A 12,220-nucleotide genomic window follows, 5' to 3' on the forward strand; every position below is an offset into this window, starting at 1 on the left:
TATTAATGCCGTTTCCCTATGAATATTCATATTTTGCCTTTGATTTTTTTTTGTGCCTAATTAAAAAAATGTGTGTGAGAAAGCAAGTGAGTGAGTGAGCTGTGGAAGGAGAAAGCAAGGGGACGTGAGAGCGAGAGGGGTCTGGACGAGCTCAGCCGCCTGGCTGACGAGCTAGAATGAGTGATGAGACTAACAGAGCGGTGCAAGCACCTACACACGCTGCGACAGCCGTGATCTATGGAGCTGATGCCAGTGGCATGGAGAATCAGGCAAGCGGGGAGGAGAGGGGACCTCAAAAGATCAGCCTCACTCTTTGTCACGTCGGCCCTTCTGAAAGGCCAAAGCACTAAAAGCACTCAGCCACTGTCGACCATGTCCAATGGAGAAGAGACTTTAACAATAACCACGTCAGCTTCTACCATGGCAATAAATCCACCAGTAACCAAACATCTTAATTTTCACCCAAAATTGCCAGGAGAATTTTGACACATGCTATACACTTGAATACTGCAGTTTCATTATGAACACTGACAACAATGTCCTGATCTCAGACGGTCTACCAGGACAACAAGTAGTGGGTAACGTCATCATCTTCACAGTTATTTTCAATTCACCACTTCTCCACCTATGACGCCTTCTTATGGCCAGCAGGGGGGCAGAGGATAGAGTGAAAGCATGGGTGTGCAGGAGAAGTCTGACAACATTGTTTCACACTTACTGGAGTAATTAACTCGGAGGCAATTAAAACAAGGTGGAGAGCTGCTGAGGTGACACTGACGCTCAGCCAGCCAAGGAGAGACAACTATGCCAGGAGAGGGAGAGATCTTTCTTTGGTCTCACTGGCCAGTCTGTGGTTAGACCAGCGGTCCCCTCAGCCTACACTGAAAGCTTCATGGATTTGATTTAAATATGTTTATGTGATATTATTTAAACCAAAACAGACTAAACAAATAGCAAAATAGTTTAATAAGGAATTCATAACAGTAATGAGAGATTATGTTCAACATTTGACTGTTAGCAGCGAAGCAACACACACACACACACACACACACACACACACACACACACACACGGCCACCAGGCTCTGCTTTACATTTTGTTGTCGTCCCCTGTAAAATAGATACTATGAAGAAAAAAAATTAAAACATTCAAGACACACAAAGGTTAACGATAAATCTATTTTTAATTTGATTGGGATAGTACATTACTATTAACCAACTGTTTCAATCCTATATGTGTTGCCATATTGCTTTTGTATAAGTAAGCATCACATTTTTAACCACATGACATGAAAAGTATATTTAATCTGAGTAAGTGCCTGAATCAATTATCTTGGAGAATACAAATATTTTAGTATTGTTTCAAATTAAATCTTCACCTGTTCTAAAAAAGGGTTGGTTTGGCTGAGAACACAGATCCACCCAATCTGTGTTTTCTTGTATCCTTGTGTCATTCATTACTTCACCCTTTTAAGGGAGTCTTACATAATGTTCAATATTTTCATCATTAACTTTACCCAATGTATAGGGTACAGACCTTGACAAAAACTAACCCACTACATTACACCTGCCCTGCAATAAACCCTCTCATTACTAGGACTACAATTTGCAGTTTTACTGAATGTGTTCCAGAGAGATGCTGAATGGTCATTTAAGAGACTTAACTGAGATGCTTGAGGACTCTGCTGGGTATGCTAAGAGGTATTATTTATATTGTCCCCATACCATTCATATAAATAACTGTTGAAAAAACTCACAAGTGATAGTGTTGACACAATGATGGGATGTTCATATTAAACATGGTCCAATATGACAAAGTCAGGTAGATCTTTTTAAAAGCACATCTCAGGCTTCAGAAAATATAGAGCTTTAAATGATCATAATCGTTTGACTTTAATATTCTTTGTTCTCGAGCTTCCAAGTTGCTGTCCAACACACATTATTTCAAAAGGCCAGTCATCACAATTTTAATTTAGTGATTTACTGCCCCAAAAATTATTGAAATAAGCAATGTTATCATTTTAATTCCACTTTATGAAACTGATGTGCTTTTTTAGAGGAATCATTTACTATTTTTACAAGCTCTGGCAAGAGTGGGGAGTCAAACACCCAACGCAATTAGTTTACCTTGGGAAACAGGTCATCACTCTTTTTCACTTGTTTCACTATCTGCTAGGTATTTGAAGGACCAAGTGAGGCCGGGGTGTGGCCAAACTGGGGCATGTATATGTAAGTGAAAAAAGTTTGAAAAATGTTGGCAATGTGCTAATGCACACAAAAAAAGTACGTACCGTATGTTGAGCCCACCCAAGGAATCAAGTTCATGTCTGTATATCACACGAAGTCAACATGCTCTTTCCCATATTACAACTCAAACACCCCTTCCTGGTCTGGTAGTTTAGCAGAAAAATGGCACCGTCAACACAGTCTCCTTTGCGAGGGATTAATAGTAGAGAGTGTGGGAGCGGAACAATACAGCACAGCTCGACAATGACATCAGATTTTACCTATTTTATTTAGCAAACATAAATTACATCAATCTGTCACAATCTATGTTGATACTGGAGCTGGATGCTTTGAATAAATGTAGAAAACACTTCTCTGTTCATTTTACTGCTTAATGCTTTAGACTGTACCCACCACCTGGGGGGGAGGGGGACACTAGATGTGGAACAAACTGACTTAAATACAGTGGGGGGAAAAAAGCAACAAAAACCCAAAGAGTGCAAGTTACAGACAGAGTCTCGATGGCCAAACTTTGGTGTGAACTGAACCATAACCTCTGTGTATAATTAAACCGCAATGTGTGTGCATGAGAAACTGTGTCAATGTTTCCTTCAGAGTTTATGTACCATATCAAACAGAGCAGCCTATTTACTGAAATAATCATGCTAGAATACTGTTCTACTTGTTGTGGAATTTCCTTCACACGCAGTTAAGGCACTGAGATAGATTAAGTGGCAGGTAGAAAGTTGATTTCCAAGGCTGAATTTCACAAGGGTCAGCCCTAGGCTCAAAAAAGTGTGCAGGGCTCACCTTGCAGGTATAGACAATGATTTATTCCCAGCATGAGCCAACATATACATTTAAAAACTTAATGGCTTTTATATCAAAAATAAATACGAGCCACTTTTTTTTTTTATTTTAATACTCTTAATTGAGTGTCCAGTGGGCAGCTAAAAATGGCTAGCTAGCACCCACGTGTTAACAATAAAAATATTTGCTTTGTTTTTTTAAATGGTTATGTCCCTTTTCAATCGACTGTTAAGCCAATGAATGGAACACTTTTTTTAAACAATTGTGATTATCCTCCTTCATCACCTTCAAATAGAAGACTGTTGTAAGCAAGCATCACTTTCGCAGCAATTTACCAATTGCAATAGTAGACATGCAGGGTAGGAAGCTGCTTTTTTGTTTATTGACTTGGCTTACTCTGATTGTATCTAAATAATTTCCAAAACAAAAACAGTACATAACAGCTAAAAAGCCACTTAAATAAATAATATTCCTGATATCAAAGTGTTGAATGAAGTTTAGAGTTGTAACGGACACAAATCAGTTTCTCATCTTGTCTGTCCACCTCATTCTGACTCATACATAGGGCTTTCCTTTATGGCGTTTCAACACAATTTGTTATAAATAATGCAGCTGAAAATAATGATTTTCGTTATCTTCATGCTGATTGAACAAGTGGGTTGATTACTAACTCTAACAGTAAGGAGCATCAAGTTGTTGTTGTTTTTTTTAAACTTAGATTCAGATGCAACGTTGTAGCAAATTCCACAATATTCCACATTTTATGGTTGATTAAATTTTGATTGTCCGCTTCAGCTACTGTCTGTTTATCATAGTAACCTAAAAACTTTCCCAGCTTTCCTGCTGATTACTTCAAGCAAACAAAAGAGGTTTTGCTTGTCCACACAGAACCTTACAGCAGCAGTATAACGCTGACACCACATATGAATTTATATAGTGTCACAAAACACACATGTAGGGTGTTAACTCCACAGTGACAGAGCCATTCCCTTCCACGCAACCGTCAGTGCAGTGCTGTTACTACCTCCACCAACTGATCAGAGGTGCAATGATCTGTTCCAGTTCATCTCCCTGTATTTTTACAGAGAATGAAAAGCACAGTGAAAAGGGTTCTTGAGGTCCAGGGAATCCATGTTTACACAGATTCTGCAACACTTGCATAAAAAAGAACCCATCATGACTTTACACAGAACCAAGTCACACTAGTGTGGTTCTGACTGGGCTTAAAAGGCTGTGCCCACTGCATTTTCCAACTTCAACAGGCTGTGTATATAGCACTACAGAGAGACAGACTTATGTCTAGTCTTACAGCCTATATTCAAACCAATGTGTTTCTGAGGGAAAAAATATCAAGTGTCATTCATAATCAGTTTTGACAGTTGTAAATTGTACTTTCACTTACAGCAAGACAACACAAATGCTGACAACCAAGTCCAAAAAAATATGTATTTTTGAGAAAGCCTTCTTCTAGCTTTAGCGCTGAAAATATCAAATTTAGTTGAAGAAAGAAGCCACTCTGGTTTGAGATTTCCTTGTTCTGAGGGATTAGATATTCAAAGTACAGCACACTGATGGAGAGAGAAATTAAGCTGCAGGTGTGTGCCAGCTTACAACTGAGAGAAAAAGTTAAAAAAAAAGTTAAAAAAAACAAAACACAGCTAGTAAGTTAACAACTGTGTGACCATGTGTAAATTCACAATGCTGTTTGTTGTGATCAGGGGAATCGAGCCTGTCACATCCCGTGCATTTGTGTGTGTGACGGGGGTTGGAGACGTTGCCAGCAGCTGCAGAGGTGACAGAGGGGACGCCTGCATGGGGGCTTGTGGGCAGGGCCAGCTCCCATCACACAACATCACACTGCACTCTTCAAACATCCCACACTTGTGGCTGGTCCTCTCCCCTCTGCTCTAGCTGAAATACCCTTCCCCACACACATCCACTCTCTGGCCACTGAGGAAGGGAAAAAGACGCCTAATGCAATTAGCACCCCTCTGAGCACTTTTGTGCTGATGAATAGAGGTGGTCTGGTGGGCCACTAGGCTGCTTGCTGCTGTTCCCGCGCTGCTGGGTCACTGAATATACAAGCTGCCTAAGTGACATCATAGATGGACATTGTTCTTTAATGGTCATCATTTCTACAAACAAAAGGTTTGAAGGTTGTAGCCAATGTAGAGGAAAAATATTTTAGGCTGAATTTCAAAATCCAGGGGCGTGTCCGTACCTTGCGTGTATACACTTGCCAGTTTATTATTAGGTACACCTAGATAACATGACTACAGTACAAACACTGCACAACAAATCCTCATTTCAAATGCTCCATTTATTGAATTTGTTTGAAAGGTGTTTATTTTAGCAGTAATTTTAGAAGCTGCAATTGTGTTGCTACAGAGCAAAATATTAGAAACAACTCTGAATAATACTACAGTTCAACAGCTTCCAAAATAAGGCTGTGCTGTACAACATGACACAGATCTACAAGAAACTCCTGGGCTGGAATTTGCAGATGTTAGCATTCTGACTCTCAAGTACTATTCGAGGGTACCTGCAGATCTCTAAAAGTTAAATGTGACAGCTTGAAGTATCACATTAAAATGGGTGTCAATGACCGAGGGCCCACACTTTGGGACATGAGAAGGGGGGGGGGGGGGAGGAATTAACTCCTCACTGCTTAGTAATTGCCTGCTGTAATAGAAACAAACAGAATCCTGCCTTCCACGGGCTGATCCTGCTATTCAACAAGCTCTCTCTTCCACTCTGGCCACTCACTGCATGCTGGGCTAGTTTAAGAGCCTGCGAGCTGGGGGTGAGGGATATTGTCTCGGACTCAAGCCATTTCCTGCAGATCAGTGGGGGTAAAATCCTTGCGCTGTGTTGGGGGAGGAGTGTTTTACACTTCAGGGTGGGGGAGTCGTTTCAAGTCTATAAGCCCCCTTTTTGCCTTTGTTCCTCAGTGGCCAAGTTCTCACTCTGGGGAATACTGGGGAGTGTGACTCGATTTCACACGCCAGGTTGGCAGGGTGACAGAGGAACGAAAGTAACATGACTTACTAATAACATTCAGAAGGAGAGTAAAAGCTCACTGAAGGGCTCCAGCTGCTTGAAAGGGTTAACAGACAGCTTGTTTGCACTTTAAAAATAGAAAATAAAACTAACGAAATGAAGACATTTATCTCACCAGAGTTTGAATGAAATGCATATTAATGTATTAAATCTGGAGAGTTTGAACTGTTCATAGAAGTGCTATACTGGATCTTGTATGATGTGAAGTGTCACTCTTTCAATAAGGCACCTGAAAAGTTCCACAACCTCAATATAAAAACAGGCATGCTGATTATCGGAAATCTTAAGAAATTTTTTGCACCTCTCAACACCGCCGTAAACAAAAGATGTCTTTTCAACACAGAATTACTGTATATGTTTTAAAGCACTAAGCACCTCAAATGAAATTCATTTTCGTTGTACATGTTAAATCCATAGTCCAGATCTCAGTCCATTACTTTTCATTATTCTATTTTGTTCTGACAACAATTTTCTCAGGTTCTGCAAATTCAAAACAAGCTGTGGTCTGTTTGTGATCAATTTGACTACTTTAATTAGGGCCTGAGCCTGAAGGTACTTCAGGCGAAGACCCTATTATGTTTGCTCATTAATACCTCTATTTTTTTTGCCAAAATACACAGAAAAAAGGTGTAGTACTACTGATTACGGAATTAAATGTAAACAAACATGTTCACAAGAACAAAAAACACGATACATTTTGCATTTTCAAGGATGCACAATATTTAGCAGTGCTTTGACATTTAGTGTAAGTTGGTGCATTGAGCTTCAGAACTTACCTGAGCCACTAAACTGACTGCTGGCGAGTGTCATTGTCCTGTTCTTCCCATTCGCTACTGGAGGTGCAAACATCTAAAGGACAAAGGAGGATAGACACCGTAACTAACGAGGCAAAGTACTGCACACTTCACAAACCGTATTTCCACTAATTAACACCACATACACGTGTCACACAGAGTTAGTGGTTTTGTTTTGTTTTTTACTTCATGGCATTTCAGTTTTGGATAAGACACAATAAACATGGTTCCCTAACCTGACAACTTCCACCAAAACAGCAAAAACTCACAGTAAAATTAGCAAATACTGTTACATCAAATACAAAGTGACTCTTGAGGTTTTTAACTGGAAATTTTAACTACCAGCCTATGCAGAGAAGCATGGTTTGACAACACAAATAGATCGGAAACAAATCTCTTTAGAGGAAAACAAAAAGCTAACAAATGTACAGAGCCACTATGGGTTCCACCATGAGGCTGAACTGTGGTTTAAATGTCTGCTACGTGACATCAGCGACGAGGTCAAACTGAACCCTTTTGTAACTAGGCCATCCATTTGATATCACAATATGCCATCGCACCATTCTTTGGGTTTGGGAGTTTTTTTAATAGGGAAGGTGTACTTGGTCCACTACTGTGTTTGTTTCCATTACATTAAGTCGCAAGGATCTCAGACATATTTAATTCCACAATTAATCCAGAATGCATTTCAATGCCCAGCCTCATTTTAATCAATGCCTTTCAAAAGAAACAACGACAATAAAAAATCTGGGCCAATAGTGATACCAGTTATTAAAATAATTTGGCTGATTCCAATACCAAACAATTTTTGTTGATGTTGCTTGTTTTTATGCTAAATGCCCCTTTTGTGTAAAAACAAACAAACAAAGAAATCATCATGAACACCAACAGAACGGAACTGTTTAAGTCTTTCAGTCCTTCACCACATCATCTGTGGATGAGCACAAATTCAATCACACACAGATACAAAACAACATTCAACATGTAAACATCGGCCATTGCCAGCAGTGAATGGAATTACTTGTAGATGAGCTGATGGCAGCCAAGTATTGGAAGGTGGCGATAGGTGAACAAAATAATTGTGCATCCCATGATAATAATAATAATAATAATATAATAAAGCTACCCATCTAATCCATCCATTGGTGACATCATTGAATGTGACAATATTAACACTATTATTTAACTGTATCTACAGCTAACCTTACCAACTGAAACATGACTTTGAGAGGAAAACAGAGCTCCATAGGGTTTAGGTGATATTTATGTCACTGTAAAGCTCAACAAAGTCTTCAAAACCAAATAAAAACAAAGGAAATACAAACCGAACCTAATGTCTCATCCTCTTTATGGATATTATCTAGAGAATAGTTCTCTAAAGCAAGCATCTCTGTGAAAATGTCTTCCTACAGCCTGAAAATAAAGCCTGACAAAAGTAAAAGCTTCAGCTGCCTGCTTCACCCAGTTCAATCATGTCATACATAACATTTCCCCGGATTCTGTTTTCAAACAGATTTGGGTATTGTGCCAACAATACCCAGATAATTGTTTCAGATTCACAATTTTAAAAAATTGTATCAGTGGATGCCTCTTAATTGTTGCTCTACCTAAATAATTGAGTATCTTAATTTAGAGCCCAAATTCACTTTCAATAGTCACCCTGAGGGATACTTGCCATGCTTTGGTGTCATTTGCACTTCCTCTGCTCTCTCAAGAAAGAAAAATCCCAAACTGAAAAAACCGTTTGTTAAGAAAATAAATCAAAGTTTCTGTTTCAGAGATCTAAGCTTCACTTCTCTCACAACACCTGCATCTCCCCTCTTCCTGCCGGCACCCACACCTGCATTGCACACCCACCTACCTTTGCCACCCAGAACCACCCCGACTGCCCTCCCACTCGCTTACCGCACTGAAATCCAGGAGGTCGCTGAGTTCCTTGTCAGTTCCCACTGCAGCCATTCTTTGCTGCTGTTCGTTCATACCCTTCAGTCTCTAATAAACCCTATGAGAGAAATTTGCAGATACATGATTTTAATGACACTAGCAAGCACAAAGAGGAAGTTACATTTAGCTAGTAAAAACAGGGAGGATGATCTTGCTGCATGATTGATTAAATGGGCTACACTACCCTTGCTATATCACAACCCTGATCTTAACCTGCGAGATTATTTATACTGGCAACTTGCTGGTAGCTTATAGGATACGAGTATCAGCATTTTCATTTTCAAGAAGTGCCTCTTTTTCTTTTTCTTTTTTTTATTGCCAGCACATGAAATTGGTAATTTTAAAATATCTTCACAAATTAAATTAAAACATCCAAGTACAAGACAAACATCTTTTGCATACGATGTTAAAACATTAAAATCTGCAAGTAGCTTTTGAATTTCAGCCAGCCAAATTACTACCACACTGAAACACAAAGAGATGAGGGCAAACAGACAACATCAGACAAACTGACAACATTAACTTTTTTAAGCACATCTACTTAAATTGAAGTTTCAGTCAAACACTGCCTTCCAATCTCAGCAATAGAAGAGACACTGCGATAAAATGTTGAATATGCTGCCTTCAGTCCTTCCCAACTTTAATCACTTGAAAAACTGTCTGAAATTTTACGCAACCCTGGCAACTAACACAACCGTGTGTCAATCACTGCTACATAAAAGGGAATGTAATACATTTACAATTACAGACATAATTGGGACCATTGTTAGCCCAAGGAAATAGGGGTGAAAGGCAGAGCTAATGACTGTATGCAAACACGTCATTACCAAATTACCATATGTCAACGCAGAAAGAACCCTGTCAAATGACACAGTGAGCATGAATACTGGATTTACCCTGTATTTTGCATTCCAACGCAAGCCTGAGGCCACTTTCTGATGCTGAGCTGTGGTTCTTTAAGCCTCACAGGGAACTAGTGGTAGGGGGAAGCAAGTGGAGATCTAGAGGCACTTGGACACCAACAGGTGGTGTGCTTTTACAGCCCCTTTTATAATTACGCACTTGGATAAATTGATGAAATTTTTTTTAAATGGATGATTTCATTGACATTTTATTACCTTACTTCTGAGAGAACAGAAGATCTACCATGTTAGCCCATACTTGAAATAGCCATTGAGAACCATATGAAAGCCCAAACTAACAAAAGCATAAATGTGATAAAACACTTTAGAGGTTTGATTATGACACAATGTGGTTCACAAGAAAAAATGAGCAGCATAGGTCTAGTGAACTCAGGCAAGCAGAACTAATTTAACCTTGAGACAAGGAAAGGAAGTCAACACAGAACACATTGCCTGAAGTGTAAATAGGGTAGGAGCTCGCCTTTCCAAACTTCTGGATAAGATGGAAAATAAAGAACCACATGGGGAATGTTAACTGTTAAAATAAACATCGCATTCCCAAATATAACTGAACCAATGGGCTAAATGAGTCGAGCACATGGAGGGGCTTAATGTAACAAAATGGCATCTTCGGCTACTAGTGGATCAATATCTGAAGCAAGCAGATTAGGGGTCTTTGTCACCCCACACAAGGCAAAGAAGGCAGGTCAGTCACCACAAAGAGCCTGCACTGGCAGTGGAACATAAAAGATTATTTACACCAAAATGTTTCATATAAATCCATAAAACAAAAGAACCTATCTTGCCTGTTGTTTCATACCACAGCTTTTTAACAGACTAATGAGCCCAATTAAAAGCCTTTAGGCCTTCTAACAAACCTGGAATTACTTTTAACATCAATGTATGTTAATTGTTCTAGATTCTCTCAGATGTCAAAATAAAAGTTATTACCACGTTTGTTTATGTCTATTACTACAGGAGCAACACAGGCAACTGTTGATTCAAATACCACCAGGAAAAAAAAAACTCATCTACCACACAGAAAGACTATTACTACAAAAAAAAAAAATAGCTACTTTTGGGCGAGTTGGTTTCTATTAATGATAATACATATCCAGGCAGCCACAGGATGTAGGCTGTGTATTATTTGATCATCTCCGCTAGGCCACAGCCAGGACCAAGCTGACAACTAAATCCATTCACCATTTCTTTTGAACTATCTTGACATCCTCACGAAACAAACAAACAAACAAAAAAAAAACCCAAACATCCCCAGTCGAGTGCGCCTAGAGAAACCAAATTGCGTGCAAGTGCAACAGGCCTGACCCTGGAGAACGAGCTGCAAACTTCAATACTAAAGCTCTTTCTTTCGCATATCAGGGTTCAAGTCGTGCATTATGAGGGAGTTGAGTGGGGGAGACGGTGGGGGTGGGAGCATGAGGAATTTCCTGCCAAATGTGCAATAAAATAAAAGTCTAGCTGGTGACCAGACAGTTCCATTAAGGAATGTTTACCAGAAGGACGTTTATGGAAAGTTTGTTTGAGGCTCTATGGAAAATACATGTAGGCCCACAACACAAAGTTGAGCTAAAATGCTCACCAACATTACATAACGTAAATATTTCATATATTTCACATGCTACCTAGCGGCAGAGACACGGTGAAAAAAACAAGATGAGGCTTGTTAAGCAGTACTAGCATTTACGAGTCTTTTAGCAGAACAAAGGAGTAATTTCCTCCTCTCCGTGGTCGATGCGGAGACCATCACACACTTGGCTCGCCACCTCAAAACCAGACAAAAACTTACATCCCCCGCTTTAACCACACATTCCCAAAAACTTTTCGAAAATTGCAGGCGTCAAGATGGGTGTCAATGAAACCCATCGAATTCCCGCAACTTTCCAGAAACATGAGGTGAAAGAAGGTGTTTTTTTTTACCTCTACTCTCCAAGTGTCTGGTATCCAACAGAAAAAGGAAAAGCGGAGACTCGCGAGGGGAAAAACATAAAACTTCAAGAGAATTTCGACCTCAGTGCACGAAACGCATTGGAGCACCGTAGATGTCTTCCTTTTGTCCCGGTAAACCCGCTTTTCACAACGCGCACACGTGTTTGCCTCACTGTAGCAAGTCTGTGTGCAAACAAACCTATTATAGTTACTAATCTCGCGTCTTCCTTTTTTGTTGTTACAACTGAGATGATTTCATTCTTCTCGTAGACATCTTCACCACCTCCGTCCACATTGTCAGACGCAACAACGTATCCCTCCGCACAAAAGTGAGGGCCTCAACGCCAGCGGTGTCCGATTTCAAACGCCTTAGAGAAACAGGCTGTGTTTACTGAGAAGAAAATGTAATTTTGACGGCTTCCGGTGTCCAAGACCACGGCAATATAAAATACTGAAGCTCGATTGAGAATGTAAGCGCCGAAATGCTCAAAATGCGGGAGAGCTAGAAGCACTAGGTTGTCCAGCGGAAGGCTATCGT

The 12,220-nt window shown here is 39.8% G+C and overlaps 1 protein-coding gene across 15 annotated transcripts in view; it reads right to left on the minus strand.

The window, feature by feature from the left end:
• Positions 1–12,220, minus strand: part of tcf3b (transcription factor 3b) — a 32,540-nt gene extending 20,320 nt beyond the window's left edge. For 8 of the 15 annotated variants that reach the window (XM_086223713.1, XM_086223710.1, XM_086223708.1 and 5 more), the window contains exons 1-3: positions 11,674–12,219; positions 8,795–8,891; positions 6,872–6,944 (exon numbers count right to left, since the gene is read on the minus strand). In XM_086223713.1, coding sequence (XP_086079839.1) covers positions 6,872–6,944; positions 8,795–8,869 — 148 coding nt within the window. In that variant the 5' untranslated portion in view covers positions 8,870–8,891; positions 11,674–12,219. Of the gene's footprint in view, positions 1–6,871; positions 6,945–8,794; positions 8,892–11,673 lie in introns of all 15 variants that reach the window. The other 7 variants (XM_086223704.1, XM_086223705.1, XM_086223703.1 and 4 more) reach the window with 3 other exon arrangements.

This window comes from Aulostomus chinensis, chromosome 14 (assembly GCF_037954235.1).
Source record: "Aulostomus chinensis isolate RoL2024-O1b breed Wild chromosome 14, RoL_Achi_v1.0, whole genome shotgun sequence".
Classification (NCBI taxonomy): Eukaryota; Metazoa; Chordata; class Actinopteri; order Syngnathiformes; family Aulostomidae; genus Aulostomus; species Aulostomus chinensis.